The sequence below is a fragment of the Sorex araneus genome, chromosome X (genome assembly GCF_027595985.1).
Source record: "Sorex araneus isolate mSorAra2 chromosome X, mSorAra2.pri, whole genome shotgun sequence".
Lineage (NCBI taxonomy): Eukaryota > Metazoa > Chordata > Mammalia > Eulipotyphla > Soricidae > Sorex > Sorex araneus.
This window is the reverse complement of record NC_073313.1, coordinates 268,811,857-268,838,853: the sequence shown is the minus strand read 5'-3', so window position 1 is coordinate 268,838,853 and position 26,997 is coordinate 268,811,857. Positions and strand designations below refer to the sequence as shown.

Sequence of the window (26,997 nt, the reverse complement as noted above, 5' to 3'; positions counted from 1 at the left end):
ACATGGTTCCCTGAGCACCGCCAGGAGTGATTCCTGAGTGCAGAGCCAGGAGTAACCCCTGTGCATTGCCGGGTGTGACCCAAAAAGAAAAACAAACAAAAAACCAATATACTCTGATAAAGTGAATCTAAACAAATTGATTCATATATATATATCCTTTCACTGAATGATGTACTGAAGAACACTATCCATTTTGTAAAATAAGTGCCACATTGTTCAAAACATTTAGATTTTTAGGTATTAAGTTTTCAATACCTAAGATCATTTCCAGTGGTACTTCCTTTTTGAAACCTTTTAGCCTCCCTGGAGGTTGCCTGTCTACCTCTGGCAATCTCTTGTTCAATCATAATAAAATTCTTGGGGTCGAAGAGATAGTACAATGGGTAGGGCACTCCGATCCCCAGCATCCCAAATGGTCCCCTGAGCACTGCCAGGAGTAATTCTCTGAGAATCTCTGAGTATGGCCCCAAAACAAAAACAAGCAAAAAAAGAAAATCATAATAAAATTCTTATATTGGGGTTACAATGTACTTTTTAAATCTCCTTCACTGGATTTTAAGCTCCTAGAGCTCAAGAACTATATTTTATTCAACCTTTATAGGGTCCAGTACAGAGGTCCCCAAATTTATTTGGCCTACTACCAGATTTTAGGAAGAAAACTTACTCACTGAAAACCCATTTTCTTTCTTTTTTTTTTTTGGTCCCTGGAAACCCATTTTCTTTAAGCTAACAAACAGCACACCCCAGCCCACCCACCCCAAATACACCCAGACTATTACTGACCCCCATGGACTGTTTCAGTGTCTAGGGAGGTGTTTCACCTCCATGAAACACTGATTTAGTACAATGCTTAGTACATATCATAAAGTAATAAAGAATTGTGAAATTGAATTAATGGAATAAACAGCAATTTTACTATGTCAGACTAATCAGGGAAGCCTTCACTGAAGAGCTAAAATCATCAAGGACTAGTATAAAAAATCTGTACTAAGAAAGTGTAGTGCGGGGCTGGAGCGATAGCACAGCGGGTAGGGCGTTTGCCTTGCACACGGCCGACCCGGATTTGATTCCCAGCATTCCATATGGTCCTCTGAGTGCAGCCAGGGGTAATTCCGGAGTGCAGAGTCAGGAGTGCCCCTGTGCATCGCCGGGTGTGACCCAAAAAAGCAAAAAAAAAGAAAAAAGAAAAAAAAAGAGAGAGAGAGAAAGTGGAGGTGCTAAAAAAATGTACTCCAAAGATGATTGAGGGGAGGCAAAGAAAGAACAAAGGGAGAAATGATCAAGGGAAGACAGACTTAATTTTGCTTAGTTGTATCAGAGTATAAACCATGGCATAAGCACATCACCTAACAATAAAGGGAGTGAAGGCTAACAGAAACAAAAGTACTAGATAGTAGGTTACAAAGTTTATTTCAATAGACTCCCTATAAGAACAACGTAACTAAGATAGTAATATGGGGTCTGGCTTCATAGTATTTTTCTTACAAATAGGATAAGTATACAATTATCGTCCAAACTAGGGATACTACTAAAAGCAAAAAGGAGTGTTACTAATAATTAAGCTAACTGGAAATAGTTCCATGGAAATGGCAATGTATAGTTCAGTTAGCTTACTTAGATGCTACTAATTGTCCACTTCTGTCCACCTTGTTTTTCTCAAAGTTCAGCAGTATCTGTTTCAAAGGTATATCTTTCTTTCTGGCATTCTTCTACTTACCCAAAGCAAACACAAGCTCTAACCAGTTTGGTAATACTTATGCACATCAAAATCATCATCTAGAGTTTACCAGTTATTTTATGAGCATATGCCATGAAGAAAAGATAATAAGCATCACCAAGAGGAAAATTTCAGCTCACTGAAGTTTTAACATGCAAAACAAAAGAAAATCAGTCCATTAAATAATACATAAAATAAAATGAATTTTACCTTGGGAGCTTTGGGAAGATTCTGCAGAAGAGGAACTACTATCTGTATAATTCTGTGGTTCTTCCTTTCCCTCCTGAATAGAAGAATTACCAGCCTCTGAGACCCTGGAAGCCTGTTGCAATGTTTCTGTGACGAGCTGCCTTGTTTGTTCACTAACAACCGTGGCTTGAAATGTCACTGGTTTAGGTTTAATAAGAACCTAGAAGGAATTGAGAAATAAATCCAGTTTAAAGTACTTATTTTTTCAATTATTTTCCTGACAAGGAAAAACAACACTATACTTATTACACTTCAGGCACACCATCAAATACTAACTCAATCTAGAAACAAATTTTAATCAAGCCACGTTCAGTGCTTTTATTTTAGTTTTTGATTTTTGAGCCACATCTGGAGGTGCTCAGGGGTTACACCTGGCTCTGTGCTCAGGGATCACTCCTGGCAGAACGTGGGGACCATATGTGGTTCCGGAGATATATTACAGGTCGCTTGTGTGCAAGACAAGTACTTTACCCACTATTCTATCACTCAGGCCTTCATTTACTGCTTACAGTGCTACATTGTAGATTACAAAAGTTTTAATTCTTATAAAGTTGGCTCTTGTTATTTTTTCCCTTGCCTATAATGCCTTCAAGTTACATTTTACAGTCTGTGCGCTAGACTGCAGAATGGGTGTCACAGGTTAAGGGGTTCAGAACAGAAAGACACTAGACACCTAGTTTCCCCATAAAATTTTTGAGACACAATAACAAGTGTAAGATTTCCGCCCTTAACATAATGAAAAGAAAACCCTAGTTTACTTAAGTCATTGTTCTTGGGGCAGAGTAAAGCTGGTAGGGCACTTGCCTTGTACGCAGCCAACCCAAGTTCGATCCCTGGCATCCCATATGGGCGCCCAAGCACAGCCAGGAGTGATTCCTGAGTGCAGAGCCAGAAGTAAGCCCTGAGCACTGTTGGGTGTGTCTCCCTCCCCAAGAGTCCCCCAAAAGCCACTGTTTTTTAGGTTACTTTTCATTAGCAGTAAAATGAAGTTCCTAATTTGATATTTGTGCACATCTAATCTTTGAGACTTATGTCTTTGAAAAACCAGAGAAACAAAATCTATTAAAAACAATACAAAAAATGTAGTAGGATCAACTCCTCTGAAAGTAAGAATCACAAACACTAACACCAGTGAAACTGGAAAAAAAATTTCTAACTGAATCTCTCCAGTTCAAAATATAAATTCCAGGAATTGACCTCAATCAGGATGCATGAAACAAAGATGCTAATGTGTCATATATTTTAACTCTCTCATACATATCACTCTAAGCCTTTTAAAGACTCTTCAAGTCACCCATTTCCAAGAATTCAAAATGAAAATACTAGTGACACTGTGACTTGTATGATGAAATGAAAGTGTTATTAAGAGAAATTTAAAGGAAATCTGAACTTATTTCTAATCACAAACTTGTTTAAATATATAAACTAGGGACTAGAGAGATAGTTCAAGGGCTGAACATATAAGCTTGCATACAGGAGACCCTAGTATGATCCTTGATACCAACTGCCAAAATCAATTCTGAGCAATGAGTAGGGAGTAGCCCCTGAACACTGTTGAATGTGGCCCAAAACTAAAAAAATTTTAAAAAATTTTATAAGGATATGTATAGTGTTATGTATGTATATATGTATATATATGTACATCACTGTCACTGTCATCCTGTTCCTCGATTTATTCAAGTGGGCACCAGTAACATCTCTATTCCTCCCCAGCCTGAGATTTTAGCAGCCTCTCCTTCCTCATCTTTCCCAACGACTGGAGGCTCTTTCAGGGTCAGGGGAATGAGACCTATCTCATTTTTGGCATATCGAATACACCAGGGGTAGCTTCCCAGGCTCTGCTCGTGTGGGCGGGATACTCTTGGTAGCTTGCAGGGCTCTCCAAGAGATATATATATGATTTGTTGCCTACTGTCTGAACTCCATCAGAGATGGTGTGGTAATTATGGAAAGTGGGTAGGAAGTGTCTTACAATGTGTCCAGGTCCAGAAAGTGGCCTGGAGCATGACAGCGGTTGGGTAGTGGAGGTCAGCTGCAGGGGCTGGGTCCCTTGGGGCTGGGAAGGTTTTCACCCGCCCATTTCTGGGGCGCACCAAGCAAAAACAGCCTGGCGCGGAGTATATGTATATGTACAACTATGTTTTGAAGGGACTCAGAAAACTATTCTTATTTTTGGCTGTTTGGGTCACACCTGGCGATGAACAGAGGTATTCCTGGCTCATGCACTCAGGAATCACTCCTGGCGGTGCTTGGGGGACCATATGGGATGCTGGGAATCGAACCCGGATTGGCCACTTGCAAGGCAAACGCCCTACCCACTTGCTATAGCTCCAGGCCCAAAAACTATTCATTTTTAAGTACAATAATAACCTTTACAAAATGTTCTAGGATAGCATTTCTCAAGCAAACCTGATAATGGTGGTGGAATGCAAGTTTCAAATGTGCATGGGTTTGGTGTCCAACAAAGCAAGCACACTCACACATACAAAGCTAATGAAAAAAAAATCACCATATTTTAAAGCATACCTGTGTTTTACCTTGCTGGCCATAAACAATTTTTGTTGGGATGATCTTTGCTGCTGGCTGAACTGTGGAGCCTATTCCTTTTGGCTGGGTTACAATCATTTTGGTGATGGGTCTTGTAGCAGTGATGATCGCTGGCTTTGCTCCAGTTGGCACTGTTTGTATAGTCTTTTCTCCCTAAATTGAAGTCAGTGACTATTTAAGGAATTTATATGCAAACACGTGATAAAATAAAATGATCTATTTCCTGAAAACTTATAAAGGTTTTACCAGGATGAGAGGAAGAGGATTATAAATCACACTATCAAGTAGATTTGCCTTGTTGCAATGATCACGTCATGACAAAATTTCTGTCTAAAATGCATTTGCTGATAAGCAAATTAAGCAATAGCACAGCAGGTAGGGCATAAGCCTTGCACACGACTGACCTGGGTTCGATTCCTCTGGCCCTCTCAGAGAGCCTGGCAAGCTATCTGTGGCATATTCGATATGCCAAAAACAGTGACAAGTCTCACAATGGAGACGTTACTGGTGCCCACTCGAGCAAGTCAATGAACAACAGGACAAAAGTGCTACAGTACTACTACTGTAATACTTATTATATTGTCCCATAATAAAGTACCTATACAAAACAAAAAAATTCTAGAATATATGTTAAAATAGGGCTATATGTTTGCCCTCCTACATTTCTAAATTTATCAATAACAAACATTTATGTAATTAAAAAATTATCGTGCTAATATATAATTACCAATAGCTAACAAATATAAGGCAGATTTCTTGTTTTCAAAATATGAAATTCTAAGAACATAAGGCAGAACATCCATATGAAAAAGTATAGACAGAGATGAAATCAATGTAGTATTTTTTCTGTGGTTATATGGAAAATTACAAAAATATTTATGGGGCTGGAGCAGTAGTCTACAGCACGTAGGGTGTATTACCTTGCATGCAGCTGATCCAGGGTTCAATCCCCAGCATCCTATATAGTCCCCCAGCACCCCCAAGATTATTTCCTGAGTCCAGAGCCAGAGGCAGTCCCTGAGCAATGCCCGTGTGACTCAAAAAGGAAAAATAGGAAGGAAGGAAGGAAGGAAGGAAGGAAGGAAGGAAGGAAGGAAGGAAGGAAGGAAGGAAGGAAGGAGGAGGGAAGGAAGGAAGGAAGGAAGGAAGGAAGGAAGGAAGGAAGGAAGGAAGGAAGGAAGGAAGGAAGGAAGGAAGGAAGGAAGGAAGGAGGGAAGGAAGGAGGAAGGAAGGAAGGAAGGAAGGAAGGAAGGAAGGAAGGAAGGAAGGAAGGAAGGAAGGAAGGAAGGAAGGGAGGGAGGGAGGGAGGGAGAGAGGGAGGGAGGGAAGAAGGAAGGAAGGGAGGGAGGAGGGAGGAAGGAAGGGAGGGAAGAAGAAAGAAAGAAAGAAAGAAAGAAAGAAAGAAAGAAAGAAAGAAAGAAAGAAAGAAAGAAAGAAAGAAAGAAAGAAAAAGAAAGAAAGAAAGAAAGAAAGAAAGAAAGAAAGAAAGAAAGAAAGAAAGAAAGAAAGAAAGAAAGAAAGAAAGAAAGAAAGAAAGAAAGAAAGAAAGAAAGAAAGAGGGGCTAGAGAGATTGCACAGCGGATAGGGCGTTTGCCTTGCACACGGCCAACCCGGGTTCAAATCCCAGCATCCCATATGGTCCCCTGAGCTCGGCCAGGGGTGATTCCTGAGTGCAGGGCCAGCGGTGATTCCTGAGTGCAGAGCCAGGAGTAACCCCTGTGCATCGCCAGGTGTGACCCACAAAGCAAAAAAAAAGAAAGAAAGAAAGAAAGAAAGAAAGAAAGAAAGAAAGAAAGAAAGAAAGAAAGAAAGAAAGAAAGAAAGAAAGAAAGAAAGAGAGAAAGAAAGAGAGAGAAAGTATTTATGGTATTTACCATGTTTTATTATACATACATTACTAATATCACTGGCATGTTAACTAGATAACTTAAACCCATTAGTTTTTCACCTTTTTTCATCTGCTTGTTCCTATGTACTGTATTCTGATCATTTGTATAGTTAATACTTGAATTAAAATTAAATTCAAATACAGTGAATTTTATATTACCAACATTTTATAAATTAAAATCCAGAGTTAGAGTACAGATGGCAAGGCACATGCCTTAGAGCCAACTCCAGTTCAATCCCTGGCACTATACATAGTCCCCTGAATCCCACCAAGAGTAATCCCTGGGCACAGAGCCAGGAGTAAGCCATAAGCACAGCTGGGTGTGGCCCTCAAACAAAAATCCCACAAAATTAAAAAGAATCCAAAATTTTTTATTCTATCAGTTTTCTTTAGTAGTGCCATTATCTAAGCACGTGGCTATCTAAATGTAATAACCAATAAAAACAAAACACCTTGGTGAGTTGACAAAAACGGTAAATTCACGGGGCTGGAGCGATAGCACAGTGGGGAGGGCATTTGCCTTGCACGCGGCCGACCCGGGTTCGATTCCCAGCATCCCATATGGTCCCCTGAGCACCGCCAGGGGTAATTCCTGAGTGAAGAGCCAGGAGTAACCCCTGTGCGTCGCCGGGTGTGACCCAAAAACAAAACAAAAACAAAAAAAAAACGGAAAATTCACTTTGAATTTACAGCTAAGAATACCTACAAAAACCACATGGTCAACTCTCTGCTCTAATTATCTAAGAAAAACATGAAGTACCTGCTAACTGTATGGCAGCTTATTTAATACACACATGTTCAAAAGCAGCATCTCTGATAAAAGATTTAATTTGTCTGGAAAAGAGCTACTTCAGCTGCAAATTGGCAAGCTATCAAATAATTCAACAAGCCAAGCTGAGTTACTATTCAACGTTGAATTACGAATAGTATAATGACCTAGTCACGGCTGATCAAAACCAATCAGCAGGAAACTTATAAAAATGTTGTCTGACGGGGGCTGGAGAGATAGTACAGGGTTTAAGGCACTTACTTGCCTTGCATTCAGCTGGCTGGTTTGATCACCATATGGTGCCCAGAAGTGACCCCTGAACTTAGAGCTCTGAGCACTGGCCAGGCATTCAAAGTTCACCCTAACCCCCAAGAAAAAGTTCTGATGAGATGCCAGAGTGATAGAACACAGTGGAAGGACCAGTGTCTTGCCTGCAACTAATCTGGGTTTGACCCTGACATTACATACTATTCTCTGAGCACTATCAGAAATGATCCCTGAACACAAAGCCAAGAGTAACTCCTAAGCACAGCTCAGTGTGGTGCAAAAAAAAAAAAAAAAAAAAGCAAGCTAAACTTCTGATGAGTTTAATATGAGAGTATACACAGGTGCACAGGAGTAAGCACAAGTGCATATTCACATGTGATGAAGAGGATGGTCTTATATGCTGTCATACTCTGATCTGCTTGTTTTATTATCAGTTCCTGTGTTGTTATTACTATTAAATATTATCAAGCAGACTCACATATGACTCCTGGATATATGTGAACAGAATATCACATATAAAATACTATGAAATTAAAAACAAGACTATTTAGGATTCTAAAAATCTAACTTCTAATCATTGCATCATTTCTGGTTTACCATGAGAAGACAGACTTGGGAACAACCTGTTATCCTATGAGATTAAAACAAACAAATAGGGCCGTAGCATTAGTACAGCAGGTAGAGCATTTGCCTTGCACATGGCCAACCTGGGTTCAATCTCTGGCATCCTATTTGGTTCCCTGAGCAATGCCAGGACTAATTCCTGAGTGCAGAGCCATGAGTAACCCCTGACCATAGCCAGGTGTGACCCTAAAAGCAAAATAATATATAAATAAAATATTAAAAATTTTTTTAAAAACATAAATAAAACAAACCAGCCTCTAATACTGACTCCTACTAATAATGTAAAAACTGTGATGCCAGTTTTGATAAGTAATATAAAGCATTCCATCTTACAGTCAAGCAATGCAGAGACTTTACCAAACGAAACAATTTAGTGCCAAGTATAATAATTAGGGGGAAAAGTACACTGAGTAATTTCAGTATGGCAGGGATTGTTCTAAGCACTTTCAAAATAGCTACCAGTTACTGAACAAACTCACCAGGAAAGCTCTACATCCCCAATGTACAATGAAGAAATAAAGGATGAGAGAACTGGAATAAATCAGCCAAAGTCAGAAAACTACAACACTTAAGAGACAAACTCGTAAGTATGTATAATTCCAGATCTCTTAAGAACTGCCTTCAGAACCATAAACATTTATTTGATTTCTTTTTACGAGCCGAAAGAAGTAAAAATTGAAAAAATGAAAGTAACAAATTACCATCAATTGATTTAGTCTTAATCATAAGTGTTTCTCTTTTTCCAGATTAGGCCAAATACTAGACTAGTATCTACTGACCATCAGCAGGAATAAGTGTTCTCTCAACAAAGGAAGAATACTTCAGCTTCATCAAACTGGTCAATTGAAGAACAGTGAAAAGCAAGTTGGCACAAGCAATATATTTAAGAGCTTTGAAAAAAGGCATCAGTTGGTGTTTTTAACAATAATTACATCATAGCAGTCGTAAATTGAGTCATTTTAGACACTGTGGGATTCTAAAGTCCTTAGGCAAATATGTGTATAGCTAGTCTCTAAAGTCCTCAATGGGAGGCTGAATCTGTAGTTCAAGCTCTTACTTACTCCAGCATTTAGCAAAGTTGTCACAACGTTTTTGCCAGGAAGGCCCTGAATGGTGGTTCCTTTCCCTGTAGTCTTCTGCACAACAATCACATTGGGCTTGGAAGTCATTGGGATTGTAGTGATTTTAGTAGTTGTTCCTTAGAGAAGAGGAAAGACAAGGAGGCCTGAGTTAAGGAACAGTGAAACTTAGTTGTTTCTACTTATGTTGCACATAATGATTACCTAGTCAATGTCCTTCCTAGGTGGCATTTCATGAAGACAAGATAATGAGAATGAAAATAAAAGCATAGAATTTTAAGTTATCCTAGGAGCTAATAAAAAAATTTATTTTTATAGCAGCCATCTTTTTGGAATCTGAGGGCCTTCATATCAAACTCACTAGTAAGGGCCAGAGAAATAGTAGAGTTGGCAAAGCACTTGCCTTACATGTGGCCAACCTGGGTTCTATTCCCAGAACCATATTTTTCCCCTGAGCACCACCAGGTATGATCCCTGAGCACAAACCCAGAAGACAGATCTGAACACAGCCCTGAGAGGCCCAAAATACCAAAACCAAACAAAAACAGCAAAAACAATTAAGCAGTTTACATTTGGGTCTGGAAAGGCAATGAAGGCATTTGTCTTGCATGTTGCCAACCCTGACCTGGTCCTTGGCATGGCATATGGTTCCCCCGAGCACCACCAGGAGTGACCCTGAACACTGAGCGAAGAATAAGACCCTCAGCACTGCCAGATGTGGCCCCAAAATCAAAACCAAAACAACAAAAAACCCACTATTGGGGCTGGAGTGATAGCACAGCGGGTAGGGCATTTGCCTTGCACGCGGCCGACCCGGGTTCGATTCCCAGTATCCCATATGGTCCCCTGAGCACCGCCAGGGGTAATTCCTGAGTGCAGAGCCAGGAATAACCCTTGTGCATCACCGGGTGTGACCCCCTTCCGTCCCCCCAAAAAAACCCACTATAGATTTCCCCATCAATTTCTTCTCTGATTAGTGAAACAAGTCAGAATCTTTAATCCATGACATGACAAGCATTTTTCCTAAACCCAGAATTATAATGCTGTGATTAGTGCAATAAGAAACTCTACAGAAAATCAAATAAATAAAATCAGATTAAATATGCACTCTAAATCATCTCAGGTTGGGTCTCTGATATATAAAAATATCTATGAGAAACTTTTGCTTTCTTCTTTTTTTTTTTTTTTTTTTTTTTGCTTTTTGGGTGACAACCAGCGATGCTCAGGGGTTACTCCTGGCTTTGCACTCAGTAATTACTCCTGCCTGGCAGTGCTTGGGGACCATATGGGATGCTGGGAATCGAACCTGGGTCAGCTGTGTGCAAGGCAAATGCCCTACCTGCTGTACTATCACTCCAGCCCCAAAACTTTACATTTTCAACTATTAAGATCAACTAAGGAAATTTACAACTGCTGATCCAAACAATATTGTCTTCTCCCTTATATCCTTCCACAATCTATACTCTTTTACCTACCAAATCTACTTATGTATCAAATGTATCCAGTATATTCTACATCATTCCAAGTTGGAAATTTTGGTGTAACTATTTGATTCATACCATGTCTTCAGTCCTCATTTCCCAGAACTATATTTGTCCCCTGTGATAGTGGATAGCTGTGATAGCTGTTCGGTTTAAGTACGCCAATGAACTTGATTTGTCACTAATACGTCTTCTTTCAAAATGTTGCTAATGTCATTAGACAGATTCCTTTTGGTTTCCCACATTATCTCCGTATTTCAAGCACCTCTAACGTGCAAGTAGCTCTGATGGTCCCTACCAAAACAAACAACCTTAAAAAACTGATTTTAGGGCTGGAGCATAGCACAGAGGGTATGGCATTTGCCTTGCATGCGGCTGACCCGGGTTCGATTCCCAGCATCCCATATGGTCCCTCGAGCACCGCCAGGGGTGATTCCTGAGTGCAGAGCCAGGAGCAACCCCTGTGCATCGCCAGGTGTGACCCAAAAAGTTAAAAAAAAAAAATCCTGATTTTGGGGGGGGTAAAGCAATAGTATGGTCAGTAGGGTGTTTGTCTTGCACACGGTCAACCCGGGTTCAATCCCTGGTATCCCATATGGTTCCCTGAGTACTACCAGGACTTATTCCTGAGTGCAGAGCCTCTGAGCATCACTGGTATGGCCTTTTTCCTTTAGAGAGGAGTGTCAATTTATGAGACGAAGTCTATTATTTTTACAAAATGAGGGTGTATGTGTATGTGTGCATTAAAACATAAAAGGGGCCGAAGCAACGGTAGAGCAGGTAGGAAGTTTGCCTTGCACAAAGTGACCCAGGTTCGATCCCCAGCACCACAAGTGGTCCCCAGAGTTCACCAGGAGTAATCCCTTACTGTAGAGCCAGGAGTAAGTGTAGTGGAGGGATGGGTATTGGAAAACTGTATGACTGAAACCCAATCACGAACAGTTTTTTAACTGTGTATCTCATGGTGATTAAAAAATAGTAATAATGAAAAATTTTTTAATGTAAAAAAAAAAAAGGTAAAAAGAAAAATGAGTGCCTGAAAAGAAATGAATGGCACACCAGCAATCGTGAAAAACAATGTAAGACTCCTGAGAGTCCCTGAGGAACAGGAAGGAGAGATAAATGAAAACTGTTAGCCAATGAAAACACTGACTGATAAGTATTTCCAGAGTTCAGGAGCACATGCATTCAGATTCAAGAGGTCCAAAGAAACTTGGGGACACTTGTGGAGGAAAAGAGAACACCAGTGTTGAAACACTGTATGCCTGAAACCCAATCATAAAAAAACTCATAATTCAAGGTGATTAAATTAGGAAGTGGGTATAAAACAAGACCCAAAAGGTCAAGGCCAAACATAAAACTTTCAAAACAAATCCTAATCAGAAGGACAAAAGCAAAGACAAGACAGAATATTATAAGCAGCAAGATCTGAGAAGGGGCCCACATATAAAGGAAATGCCTAACAGTCATAGTGGTTGTATTGAATGAAACTCTGAAGGTCAGATGAGAATGGTGGAATGTAGTAAAAAAGGCTGAGTGAAATGAACACTTCACCAAGAATACTCTTTTCTTAGGGGCTGGAGCAAGATGGTACAGCACATAGGGTGCTTGCAAGAATCATTAAAGGAGTTTCTTTTAAAAGCAAGATGAAACTCACGATCATGCGTAACTTTTATAAAATAACAACAATAAACCTCTGCATTTCAGTAACCTCATTCATTGTCAATGTACTGAATCAAGAGTGGCAGAATGGATCAGAAAACTGAACTCAACTTTTTCTGCTGCCTACAAAAGACATACTTGAACATTCAAGATAAGCAAAGTCAAAGGCTAGAAAACAATCTTACAGCCAAACAACTCCCTTTAAAAATCTATGGTGGCCATAGTTAGACAATACAGACTTCAATTTTAAGAAGCCATAAGCAACAAGATCATCATTTCTAAATGATCAAGAACTCAATATATTATGAAAGCTCATTCCTAAATATATATGCCCCTAAAGAGGGTCCACACCAATATTTAAAACAATTATTAAGGAAGGTATTGACTTTAATACAACAGCAGTATGAGACTTTAATAATCTGCTATCAGCACTAAATAGATCACATAGGCAAACAATCAACAAAGCACTGATATTGAGAAATGGGTCTAGTGCGCGCGCGCGAACACACACACACACACACACACACACACACACACACACACACACACGGCCCTTTGCCCCCCAAAAGCACACATTTTTTAATGCACATGGGACTTTCTTTAAAGACAGACCACATAATGGGTCACAAAACAACTTCATAAAATCAAGAAAACAGAAATTGTACCAACCACCCTCTCAGATCATGATGCTTTGAAAATAGAAATTAATCATGAACAGATATGAGGGAGAAACTCAAAACTTGGAAATTAAACAGCTTATTAATGAAAAATCAGTAGGTCAATGAGGAAATCAACAGATTCCTAGAAATAAATGAGAATGAAGATATAAGTCAACAGAATATATGGAAACAGCAAAAGGGAAGTTCATAGCAATGCAAGCATTCATTAGGAAGCAAGTAAAGACCCAAATAAATAGCATAACAGTAAATAGCTGAAGCAGCTGGGAAAAGACCCAGCAAAGGGAGCCTAAAGCAAGTAGAAGAATGGAAATAATTACACTTCGAGCAGAAATTGAAAACTGGACACTAGAAAACAATTCAAAAGATCAATGAAACCAAAAGATGGTGGGTTTTTTTGTTTTATTTTTAAGGCATAAACAAAACTGAGAAACCATTAGCAAGGCTCACAAATAAAGAAAGAAAATTCTAATAAACCAAATCGGAAATTAAAGGGAACACATGACAAAAGATGACAAAAGACCATCGGGTAATACTATAAAAATCTTTATGCCATGCTGTCAAACTGGAGAACCTAGAAGAAATGGATACAGTTTTGACTCTTACTATAGTCTTCCGAGACAGAATCAAGAGGAAAAGAGCACCTCAAGAGGCCAATTATTACTGCCAAGGAAAGTGAAACAGTAATCAAGTCTTCCCAAAAATAAAGTCCTACGTCCAGATAGGTTTAATGGTGAGTTCTTCTAAATCTTTTAAAGACTTGTTTCCCATCCTTTTTAAGACTCTTTCACAAAGTTGAAGAACAGGAATCCTCCCAGTTTCTGTGAGGCAAACATTATCCTAATACCAAAGGCAGATAGAGACCTCACCAAAATAGAAAACTATAGCCTAATTCCCTGATGAAGATATATGCAAAGATCCAACAAAATATCAACAAACCAAATCCAACAATATAAAAAAGATCAAATATCAATCACAGGCATGCAAGCATATTTTAATATGCTTGAGTCAATCAACATAATATACATTATCAATCAAGGAAAAATAAAAATCATAAGATCATACAAAGAAGCAGAGAAAACACTTGACAAGATCTAACACCCATTCATGATTAAAAATCCTCAATAAAATGGGTGTTGAGGAACTTTCCTCAACAAAGTTAAAACCATTTACCACATCTTACAGCTAACAACATACTCAATGATGAAACACTAAAAGCCTTTCCCCTAAGCCCAGGCACAAGACCAGGTTGCCTACTCTCACTATTACTAATCAGTAATGTACTAGAAGTTTTTGCCATAGTATTTAGGCAAGAGAGAGATGCCAACAGCATCCAGATTAGAAAAGAAGTCAAACTATGACTATTTGCAGATAATATGACACTATACTTAGAGAACCCTAAAGGTTCTTCCAAAAAAAGCTCTTAGAAACAATAAACCAACAAAGTGTCAGGCTTTAAAATAAATGCACGAAATCCATGGCATTTATATATGCAAACAACGAAAAAGGAGAGAAGTTAAACAACAATCCTTATTCACAATTATGCCTCTGAAAATCAGGTACCTGAGAATCACCTAACAACAACAAAAAAGACACAAAGAAATCTTTAAACCACTACTAAAAGAAGATATAAAGAAATGGAAGTGCATCCCCTGTTCATGACTGGAATGAATAATACCCTCTAAATGACAATCCTGTCCTAATAGATTCAATGAGTCTCCCCCTCCAACAAAACAAAACCAGAACATATTTCAAAGACATAGATCAAATGCTGCTGAAATTTATATGGATTGATTAAAAACCCCAGAATAGGCAAAGAAACCTTAAGGAAAAAGAAGAAAAGTTTCTCCTTCCCCAATTTAAATTGTACTATAAAGCTTTAACAATCAAAACAGTATTACTGGAATAAGGACAGACTCTCAGACCAGTGGAATAGAATTGAGAGCCCAGAAACAGATCCTTATGTACACGAACAGCAAATTTTTGGCAAAGGAGCAAAGATTATGAAGAGGAGAAAGTAAAGTCTCAACAAATGATGTTGAAATAATTGGTCAGTCTCATGTAAAAAAAAATGAATTCAGACCCCTTTCTCACACCATGCACAAGAGTTAATTTAAAATAGATTAAGGACTTTAATATCATACCTGATTTCAGAAATCACATCAAATAAAACATAGGCAGAACATCTCATGACACTGAAGCAAGAGGTATCTTAAATGATTCAATGCCTCTGCTCAAGCAAACTCAAGCAAAGATAAACAAATGTGACAATATCAAACTAAGAAGTTTATGTACTGCAAAAGAAATGATGAGAACGAAAACACACTATACTGCCTACCACTCACCTGATAAAGGATTAATATCCAAGATGTATAAAGCACTGAAAGAAACTGACAAGAAAAAAACAACCAGTCCTATGAAAAACATGGCGAAAGAGATGAGCAGAAACTTCTGCAAAGAACATACACAGATGGCCAAAGAGCATATGAAAAAATGTTATGCTTCACTTATCATCAAAAATAAGTAACTCAAAGCAAGAATGAGATACCACCTCACACCAATGAGACTGGGATACATCACGAAAACAAGCAGTGTTAATGAAGATGTGGAGAAAAAGGACCCTTCACTTAATGCTGGTGGGAATGTCAACTGGTCCAACCTTTTGGGAAAACTATATGAACACTCTCCAAAAACTAGGAATTGAGCTTCCATATGAACAAGAAATTCTACTTTTTGGCATCTACTTTTATATACACAATGTTGTCTAAAAGAAAAGATGAAATCTTGGATTTGCTATATGGACAGATCTGAAGAGTATTATGTTGGTTGAAGTTAGTTAGGAGAGGGACAGATACACAATAATGCCTCTCCCATGTGAGATATAATAAAACACAGTAAGAAAATAACAGTCAAAGGCAACAGAAACTGAAATCACATCTTCAGTAGGAAGCTTACCATAGTGGGGCAGCTTGGGGCGGGGTGGAGGGAGGAGTTGGATGGAGGGTGCACAAATAGGACTGGGACAGTGATGGAGGAAGCGGGCACTCTTTTGGAGTGTGTGGTGCTGAAAGATTTATGCGTAAATTCCTACCACTTCTATAAATCATGGAGCATAAAATAAAACTGGAGAAGAAAAAATGTTTACCTTTAAAGGATTCAGTGTACACACACATACACTCAAGAGGATAAGAGATAGAGTATAAGGGGTAAGATGCTTGCCCTTCCATGCAGCCAACTGGAATTTGACTTCCTGGTATCAAACACAGTTCCCCCAAGTCTGACAGCAGTTACTCTTGAGCAAAAGCCAAAAATGGCTCCTGAGCAGTGGCAGGTATGGCTCCAAGCAAAACAAATGATCTCATTAGGTATGAATTTACTCTAAAAATTTTAAAAAAGGGAAAAAAAATACCTAAAAACATAAAAGGACAGAAAAAAGGGGAATAAAAATAAATACATGTAAATTTTGACATATTTCTCTGTGTGGTAAAAAAAGATAGGTTCTTGATATTCTTTTATGTTTCAAATTTCCCACATGGAGGGGAAAGTCATATTTAAAAAAAAAAAGCAAGTGTTTATATTCTTAGAGCTAGCTATTGACAAGTTTGTTTCTAATTTCCTATTTTTGGGGGTGGGACTATTGTAGTTAGTGTAGTTAGTGGGGGGGTCTAGAATCCTCTGTGGATAAAGGCAAAAAAAAAAAACCCTACTGCATCCTACTGAGCTTACTAGTTTACTATGAATAGACAATGAGAGTGGAAAATTACTAATCTATCAACCAATGATACCAGTGGAATAACAAAAACATTTGAGGAGAATTGTCATGGTCAGAGAGCAATATCTCCGGGCTGGGCTGGGTGAGCGGCCTCCCAGGATAGGGTCTACAGTGTCTGCCTTGCACACAACCAATGTACAATTGATTCCCAGCACCACATAAAGTCCCCTGAGAACCATCAGGATTGACCCTAATCAGAGCCAGGAATAAGCCCTGAGCACAAACAAAACAACAATAATTTTTTTTTAAGTGGAAGAATATTGATGTGCACCATAAAAATCAGTTCAGAGCAGTAAGAGTTTTTTAGAATGTGTCAAACAAGAAACAGAGGCAAAGTAAGCTCCCTAAGGTTCTTGGTGGTGGAACATGTGCACTGGTGAAGGGATGGGGGTTTGATCATTATATGACTGAGACTTAAACCTGAAAGCTTTGTAACTTTTTTCACGGTGATTCAGTAAAATAAAAAAAAAAAATCATTGTATGACTGAAATGCAAACATTAAAGTTCATAAGTTTGTAACTGTACCTCACAGTGATTCACTAATAAAAAATTAAAAAAAAAAAAAAAAAGCTCCCTAAAACAAATACTGTTGGGTTACATTGCATTAAGTTACCCTGCTGCTCTGGAAACCCTTTTCAGGTACATTCGCAGACTCGCCTCATATAAACCTCATTTGCTACAATACTGCAAAACTGTGCACAACTTATATTTTAACCATCTCTTTGCATCTAGCAAAACGTTCTTGTTTATACTGATTATTCTAACCCAATGTGAAGCGCTAAATCATACAGAAGGTCTAAAGATAAAGGCCCCATGACTTGAGTATTAATCTGCTATTGGCATTATGAATGCATATGTAAGTAAAAAACATACTATCACTGAAGAATATGATCACTTTTTGAAAAATGTTTAAGTGCTCTACACTACTTAAAGATAGCCTAGTAATAGGTTATAGTTTGAGTTTTAAATGTGTTATTTGAAATAACCCTCTTGAAAGCTGAAGTATGATGATTCCTTCCCTCCTCAGTTTGGCAACCGTTGAATTTTCTCGCTTACACTTATAAGTACTGCCAAAATTAACAGCTTTAAATATAGGGTTTTATGCCAACACCATGCCCTGCTTTGCTTTTTTTTTTTCCACTGAGTTATCAGCAACATCACATTACTGCCAGGAACTTCAATCGCATGACTTTGAAATGTTTGAAGAACTCACCTGGGGCATACAAAGTATGGCTACACTACAAAAATCATAGACAATTAAAAGCCCGGAGAGCTTGCTTAATCAGATATTATTTACATCATTTTAATTAAAAAATAATATCAATGAAAATGGATGCCAAGTTAACAACTTCATGAGCCACAACCCAAATGCTGTAGGAATTAATAAACCAATAAAAACTAGTAAGGTTTCAAAATTCCAATAAGAGTTCATGATCTTGCTAAGTTACTTTCAAAGATTAACAAATAATGGTCAAAAGTAAATAAAAATAGTTTGTCTGTTTGTTTTGGGCCCTGGCTCTGCACTCAAGGATCATCACTTCTGGCAGGGTTAGGGAACCATACGGGATGCCAGAGATGGAACCTGGGTGGGCCACATGCGAGGCAACTGCCCTACCCACTGTACTACTTCTCCAAGCCCCAAATATTTAACTTATGTTCAGTAAGCTAAAGTGACATTAGTAATTAAAACTGTAAGATGTGAGTACTCAAATCTATTTACATGAATACATTTTACTTTTCCCAGCTTGTGTGGTACTGGATGGACAGGTCTTCACCTCCTGAATTTAAACTCCCTAAACCCTCATATATCTGTAACAAACTAGAAATGTGGATGATACCAACTATCTAAGAGTTCCAAGGTCAGAATGGGTTAATAAGAGAATATTTTAAAACCATCCATGCAAAATTGAGATATAATCTTTCCATTTTGATTAAAAACGGGCCAGAGAAATGAAGTCTTAGATTCTTAATGAAGAACAGTATTTTTACTGTAAGAACAGCATTATTAAAGCACGGAAGAGCCCAAGGCTGTGGAAGACTGTGAATATCCCCAATATACCTACCAGAAACTATATTACTGCTAATTATCTTGCCCCCCAAGGTAGCTAATGACTTGGGCACTACTGTAATGATGCTCCCACTGGTAGTTTTCACATAGGTTGCAGCTCCAGGGGTTGCAGCCATTCGGCCTATGGATGGGCTCACTGTGGGCCGGGTATAGGTTGCCTGTGTGCCTATAGAAGAGAAAAGCCGAAAGAAACACTATCAGTAATTATGGAAGAGTGACAATTTCTATTTTACACTTCAATATAATCTACCTTGCTGTAACTTAAAGATGAAATTTCAAGGTGTTACAACATTAACAGTTTATAGGTAGTTTTCAATGTCCACAGCAAGAAGTATAGCCAAGTCAATCTGAATTAAATTTATACAAAAAATTTTGTGATGTGCTGCATCAAATTACTAATTGCAAAAAAAAGTATAAATAATAATTTTACCATCCTTCTTCGACTTAAGTTTTAAGCCAAAAGAAACTTGAATTTCATCATCTTTCCTGACCAGAGCTTTTTAGGTTTAAGTTATAGATGTTAAGGTCTCTGCATCTGTTTTATGCTGTCTCAGTGCAAAATCCAATGTCAATACTTGGCAAATACAGCTATATTATTTGCCTACTTATAACTTCTATTCTTCTATACCTCTGATATTCCCCAAATGTATCTGTCTTTTTTAAAAGAGTTATTCTATCATTTCACTAGAGATCAAAGGTGAAACTGTCATGAGCTGCCAGGAACATATTTTTTTAGCCAAAAAAGTTGATTATATACATATTCACTCAACTTTAAATGACCTTTAGAACATTTTTCTTCAAGTCTCTCTAGATATTTCACATTCCTCCATAATACTGTTATGTCTTTTCCTCACCAAAAAATAGGAATTAAAAACCAGATGAGGTTGTTGTAGTTTCATACAAGTGTGTTTAACTCAAATACTATACAAAAGAATTATTGAGTTTTGGGAAAAGCTGACTAAAACAACACTTTGTTCAAGTGAAAAAAAAAATTTTTCATGATAATCCAACTGAGGTAACAGTAGTAACTACTTTCAACAAGCCCGTCCCTCAAAATCCTTTTAGAAATTATTTACCTTTACAAAGGTGAATAACATTTATAAGTGCATGACTTAAAAAAAATAATATTAGCTTTATATCAAATGAAAATAGTTTGAGTAGGAGGGAGAAATATGATAGATTTAATAGATGACTAAGACATTTTATTATATTGTGAATGGGTTTGGGCCACACCCAGCAATGTTCAGGGCTTACTTCTGGCTCTGTGCTCAGAATCACTCCTGACAGTACTCAGGGACTGAGGGGGTTGAACCAGGGTCAGTCACATATAGGTCAAGCACCATAGCTCCTGAACTCTGAATCTAAAAATCTAACAGCCCAGAAATAAGTGGGCTGTTAGAATACTTATTCAAGGGCCGGAGCGATAGCACAGCGGGTAGGGCGTTTGCCTTGCACGAGGCCGACCGGGGTTCGATATCTGGCATCCCATATGGTCCCCCAAGCACTGCCAGGAGTAATTCCTGAGTGCAAAGCCAGGAGTAACCCCTGAGCATCGCTGGGTGTGACCCAAAAAGCAAAAAAAACAAAAAACAAAAAAACTTATTCAAGATAAGTATTTTGCATAAAGACAAAGTAATAAGGTGGTTGCTAACACCAACGGATGAAAAGAACGTAATTATTATTTAATGGCTACAGTTTTGGATGGGAAAGATACTGATACATACTATGGGTGGCTCAGACCTAAATGTAGTTTAATTAACATAAACTGAAGCACAATTATCAATATGCTAATCTGTCACTGAAAACAAATATTAAAACCCACATGATATTAAGTCCAATGTGTGTATAAAAAAAGTTTAGCAAGTTCTACATTTAAAATAATGGCAAGGCCAGAGAGATAGCACAGTGGTTCGAGTGCTTGCTTTGCATACGGCTAATCTGAGGTTCAATCCCCAGCACTAAACAAACAGATCCCCCAAGCATTACCAAGTAATCACGGAGCCAGGAGTAAGCCCTGGCTTACTCCCAGGTATGGCTCCAAAACACAAAACAAAACAAAATTAAAAATTAATTATCATCATAAAATAAAATAATGGCAATGGCTAATTATGTTGATAGCTATAAGGCATTCTGCTGGGACTTTACATGCTTAATTTTATTTAGTACAGTGGGTAGGGCATTTGTCTTGCACGCGGCTGACCTAGGTTCAATTCCTCTGTACTCAGGGATCACTTCTGATGGGCTCAGGGGAACATATGTGGTGCCAAAATTGAACTCAGGCTGTCTGTGTTCAAGGCCGTAATATCGCTTCAGCCCCAGTAACAAAGACTTTTAATAACATCATCAGAGTGACATGCTTTTTGGGTAGGATGGTGTTCACATTCACACAATTTGTGAGATCTGAACAACTACCTATAAGATCAATTCTACATATATAAATTAAAATGAACACGGCACTTTATCAGCACTGAGCTTATACTCTAATTTAATGAACATTAAACAAATTAACAAATAACTCATCATCATCCCATTGATTGTCGATTTTCTCGAGCAGTCTCAGTAATGTCTCCATTCATCCTAGCCCTGAGATTTTGGAAGCCTCTCTACTCATCCTTCCCAATGGTGTCACATTGGAGGCTCTTTCAGGGTCAGGGGAATGAGACCCATCATTGTCATTGGTTTTGGCATATGAATATGCCACGGGGAGCTTGCCAGGCTCTCCTGTGCAGGCAGGAAACTCTTACTTAGTAGCTTGCTACATTCTCTGAGAGGGAGAACTAGGTTATAAGATGTCACGAAGCTGCTAACCAGCCGTGCGCTTCCAGGAGCCTGGTTTTAGTCTCTGGATATTGGCCGTTGATGATATTACATGGCACTGGGGGCAGAAGGCTGGATTGACTACAAGCTGCTAACCGGTAGTACTTTGTGCAGTCCAGCCTATTCTGTGATCAGCTGGCTTCTTCTGCATAAATCTCACTAGGTATACTCAGTGTTCACTGTAAGGTAATGAAAATCTCTAGTGTTAGTGAACTTTCTGATTATTTCCACATTATTTTATCCAATCTACATAAATAGATTGGGCAGAGAAGGAGAAGAATCAGTAAGTGGTTTGCGGACCTTTCAGCTCAGGAGATCTTTACATTTAAAACACAGAGAGGCTAGAGAGATAGTACAGCGGTTAAGATGCTTGCCCTGCATGGCACAACCCTGAGGACCTCTGGGGATAGCCCAGACACTGCCTGCCCCGCAAAAACAATCACTGAGAACTCCAGAGAGCTTCTTTTTGTGGATTGTATCTATTGATAATTACCGTACTAGAAATAAAAACTGATAAAATTTAAAAACAACAAGCAACTAGGAAATTTAAAATGATAGTATATGCTATAAAAGAAAATAACAGAAAATCATTATAATCAAGAAAAAGCCAGGATCAGTTGTAGGGAGGGAGTCAAGAAAGACACTTCTGACCAACAGTCTAAACTATATCCCCAAGATGTGGAATTGGGGGGCGGGGTTGGGGGGTGATTTTGGTGGTGAAAAATATGCCCTGGTGAAGGAATGGGTGTTTGATGACCGTATGATCCAAGTTCAAACATGAAATTTTTATTACTGTACTTCACAGTGAATTAATAAAAAATTTTAAAATAAAAAAATTAAATTAAAAAAATAAATTAAATAAACTATATCCCCACAGTCAAGTACACTGCTGATACAAGTAAATTACTCAATAGATAAGTGATGACTGGATGGATAGATGGTCAGAAAAACTTACCAGTAGGAGTGGTTACAAGTTTAGTTGTCATAATCGCACCATTACTGCTAACCACCATAATGGGGGAATTGCTACTGGTGGGCAGAGTTGCTGTCACTGGTTTAGGTAAGATTTTACTTGGTTGAACTTGTTGTGTGATGATTTTAACACCTGTGGGGAAAAAAAAAAGAAAGATAAATTCCAACACAAATTATATTTGGAAAATATGCCGCATACCAACTCAAGAGGGTAGTATTTACACACATTTACTCAGCCTTGTCTAATATTAATGAAATCCTTCACATTTTTATTCCTCACATTTCTATCTTTCTTAGTTTCTTATTCTAGAATACAATTAAAAACATGTTTAAAAATGAACAAAATAATAAATGTTCTGAAAACAAAAATATTATAGGTGGTATTAACAAATTTGGGGGGGAAACTTTTTCTTTTGTCTATGTCATATAAAACTTCATTTCAAACTAAATTAGCACTAACCTCCCTGTTTTGAGGGGATAAAGGGTTGTCCCAAGTGATATCCAGGAAGTCAAGGGCCCACCTGCTGATGACAAACCAGGACAGTGTTCCAATAAGAAATAGGGAGATGCAATGCTACTAAAGCAAGGTGTGCTGGGGATCACCCAGTCCACGCCAGCAGCACTCAAGGGTCTCCAGAGCACACCTTGATAGGCTCAGGGGAACCAGGTGCTGCTTGGGATCAAAGTGGGGTCTAACACACACAAGACATGCACCTTAACTCCTGTTCTGTATTTCTGGCCCCAATAACCCAAACTTTTATGACTAACAAACTAGTCTATGCAAATACTGAGATGAAAAGAAAAGAGTTACCTCTAGAATTCATAAAATAAAATGTTAAAAGCTTTTCCCTCTTCGCTAGAAAACAAAGGCCCACAAACATGATGGCTCTCATCTGTACTGCAAACCATAACGCCCATAAGTAGAGAGCGAGTAAGAAGGAAACTGTCTGCCATAGAGGCAAGGGGAGGAGTGGGACATGGGGGGGAGGTAGGGATACTGGGGAGATTGTTGGTAGAAAATGTACACTGGTGGACAGAAGGGTGTTCGATCATTGTATGACTGAAACTCAAACATGAAACTTCATAAGTATAAAGCTCATGGTGATTCAATAAAAAAAAAAATAAAATAAAAAAACCTTTGCAAATTAAAGAAAAATGAAACAGGTGGACAGATAGTAAAGGGGTTAAGGTGCTAACAATGCAGACGGACGGACAATCACCCCATATGGTCCCCTGCGCCTCCCAGGAGTGATCCCTGAGCACAACCCTGAGCACCGCTACATGTGGCCCATGTCCCAAAGAGACAATATAACTTTAAATATGTTACAACATGGGGCTGGAGTGATAGCACAGTGGGTAGGGCATTTGCCTTGCAAGCGGCCAACTCTGGGTTCGATTCCCAGCATCCCATATGGTCCCCTGTGCACCGCCAGGAGTAATTCCTGAGTGCAGAGCCAGGAGTAACCCCTGTGCATCACTGGGTGTGACCCAAAAAAATAAAAAGAATGTTACAACCATTTAAAAATAAAGATAATTCTGATATATTCAGAGACTATATATAAAAACACCAAATCATGATTCTAAATACCTGGAACAAATATCAATTTTAAAAATTAAAAACAATTCCAGGGGCCAAAAAATAGTACAATGGGTAAAGTATCTGCCTTGTACATGATCATAAGGGTTCAATCATCAGGCACCCAACATGGTCCCAATATGACCAAGAGTTAAGTCCTGAGCACAGTCAGATATGGTACAAAAACAAAAACTTACATCAGCAGAAAACAAAGTCATAGCAGAGAGTAGGATAAAGTATCTCAAGTAGTCAAGGGGAAAAAAATGTCAAGATTCTGGTGAGCAACGCGGCCCGGAAAATGCTCCGGACCCGAATTGGGGCCAGCAACACCGGGGAGCCGGAAGGAGGAGGTGCCGCCAGCACACCTTCTCCAGATGGAGCCCTGGCGACACTGAGCAGCAACTAACACGGCTCCAGGATTCGGGACTGGGACACATCCGAACCTCGTGACCTTTTCTAAAACCTGAAAACATACAATCTTTTAATGGAAAACTAATTATCATATGCTTTCTTATTAGTATTATCTTGTTTGGGGGTATAACTCCCACAACAATAGTGAGTTTTGTATTGAAATATGGACCGTAATCAAGGTGAAGAGAAAATGAAGTGAAATTCATCAGTTATACAGTTGGGGTGGGGGCGGGGGGTATACCGGGGATTTTGGTGGTGGAATATGGGCACTGGTGAAGGGATGGTGTTTGAATACGGTATAACTGAGACATAAACCTGAGAACTCAGTAACTTTCCACATGGTGATAAAATTTAAAAAATATAAATAAAGAAAAATGTCAACCAGGAATCCGATACCCAGCAGTTATCTTTCAAAAATGAAGGCAAAATAAATTCTTTATCATATAAACAACAGCAGAGAGAATTTGTTGCTATCAGGGTATCTTACAGACTCTGAACTAAAATAAGTTCTATGAAAGAAAGAACAAGAAAAAATAGATTTTTAATATAACAGGCAAGAGTGAACATCATCTATTTGCAGATGTTATCTTTTATAGAAAAAATTCTAAAAAATACATTAAAAATTATTAAAACTGGGGCTGGAGCTAAGGCGTTTGCTTTGCACACCGTCAATCCAGGCTCAAACCCGGGCAGCTTAGCATAGACTCAACCCTGGTTTGAATCAGGCACCATATATGGTCCCCCGAGCACCTAGCTGGGAGTAGTCCCTAAGCACACAGCCTGGTGTGATCCCTGAGCACAGAGACAAATATGGCCTCTGAGAATTGCAGGGTGTGGCCCCAAAACAAAAAGTAAAAATAAGCATCGATAGGACAAAGACGAAGTGTCAAAGCAAATTTAAAAACACAAAATGAGGGGCAGGAGCAATAGTACAGCGGGTAGGACATTTGCCTTGCACACGGCCAACTTGGGTTCGATTCCCAGCATCCTATATGGTCCCAGAGCACCACCAGGAGTAATTTTTAAATGCAGAGCTAGGAGCAACCCCTGTGCATTGCCAGGTGTGACCCAAAATGGGGGAAAAAAAAAAAACACACACAAAATGAATGGAAATGAAAACATTCTGTCAAATAAGAGGAATATATCTCAAAGAGTTTTGTTTTGTTTTTTGCCTTTTGGGTCACACCCGGCGATGCACAGGGGTTACTCCTGGCTCAGGCACTCAGGAATTACTCCTGGCAGTGCTCGGGGGACCATATGGGATGCTGGGATTCGAACCCGGGTCGGCCGCGTGCAAGGCAAATGCCCTACCTGCTGTGCTATTGCTCCAGCCCCTATCTCAAAGAGTTTTAAGAGAAATTCATGAATAAAGATATAGATATAAATGTAAATATTTAGAAAAAATAAAGTGTGTCAACTCAATAATCTAAGTTCTACCTCAAAAAACAAAAATACCAAATTAGCCCAAACCAAGCAGAAGAAAGGAAACAATAAAGATAAAAAAAAATTACAACAAACAAAGAAATTAATAGATTAAATGAATATAAACAAAAAAGAGGAAGGAGCAATAATACAGCCCAACTTCATTAAAGGCATGCCAATTTCAAAAAAGCAGCTACAAAAATTTAAGTGGGTCTGACAGTTCAATGAGCTAGAATATATGTTTTGCATGCAGGAGATTTAGGTTTGATCCCTGACATAGCAGGTTCCCAGATCACTGCCAGGAGTGACCCCAAGTACTGAACAGGGAGAGGAGAGGATCAGGAGAGGCTTAAAAATAAAACAAAAAGATAACTGACATCACATTTAATGATTATTTTCTCAAGTTGAAGAATAAGGCAAAGATGACTAACTCCACTCCTACTGAACATAACAATTGAAAAGGAAGAAATACATTTGTTTTTTTTTTAGAAATTTAAGAAAATTATAAATGACACAACTATCGACAAAGGAAACCAAAAGGAAATTCTAGAAAACATTCCTAGAATAAGCAAGGTAAAAGCTGAACAACATCAACATCATTTCTGTATACCAACAGTGAACAGAGGGTACTTGAAATTAAAATCACATTAAATTCAATTCAAGAAAATGGCATTCTTAAGTATAAATAAATCCATTATAACATATAAAGAATTTGTGTACTGAATGGTAAAACACTGATAAAACAAAGATAATCAACAAAAATTGAAAGATTCATGAACTAGAAATCTTAACAAGATGTCAATTCTTCTCCAAACTATTCTACAGTTTTAGTGTATTCCTAGAAAAATTCCAGAAACATATTAGTACTCAAAATTATCCACACATACACACATAAAAGCAATGAAACTGACATAGCTAACATAAATTTGAAATAGAAGAAAAGAGTAGAAGTTTATCCCTCTATTCAGTGCTAGGCTTTTCTATAAAGTTCCTATAAT

At 38.5% G+C, this 26,997-nt stretch overlaps 1 protein-coding gene across 5 annotated transcripts in view; it reads right to left on the bottom strand.

Moving 5' to 3' along the window:
• EMSY (EMSY transcriptional repressor, BRCA2 interacting) overlaps positions 1-26,997 on the bottom strand; it is a 94,545-nt gene that overhangs the window by 25,635 nt on the left and 41,913 nt on the right. For all 5 annotated transcript variants that reach the window (XM_004610833.2, XM_055121009.1, XM_055121010.1 and 2 more), the window contains 5 exons: positions 22,574-22,723; positions 18,797-18,967; positions 9,124-9,260; positions 4,493-4,666; positions 1,928-2,126 (listed from right to left, as the gene is read on the bottom strand). In XM_004610833.2, the coding sequence (XP_004610890.1) occupies positions 1,928-2,126; positions 4,493-4,666; positions 9,124-9,260; positions 18,797-18,967; positions 22,574-22,723 (831 nt within the window). The remainder of the gene's footprint in view (positions 1-1,927; positions 2,127-4,492; positions 4,667-9,123; positions 9,261-18,796; positions 18,968-22,573; positions 22,724-26,997) is intronic.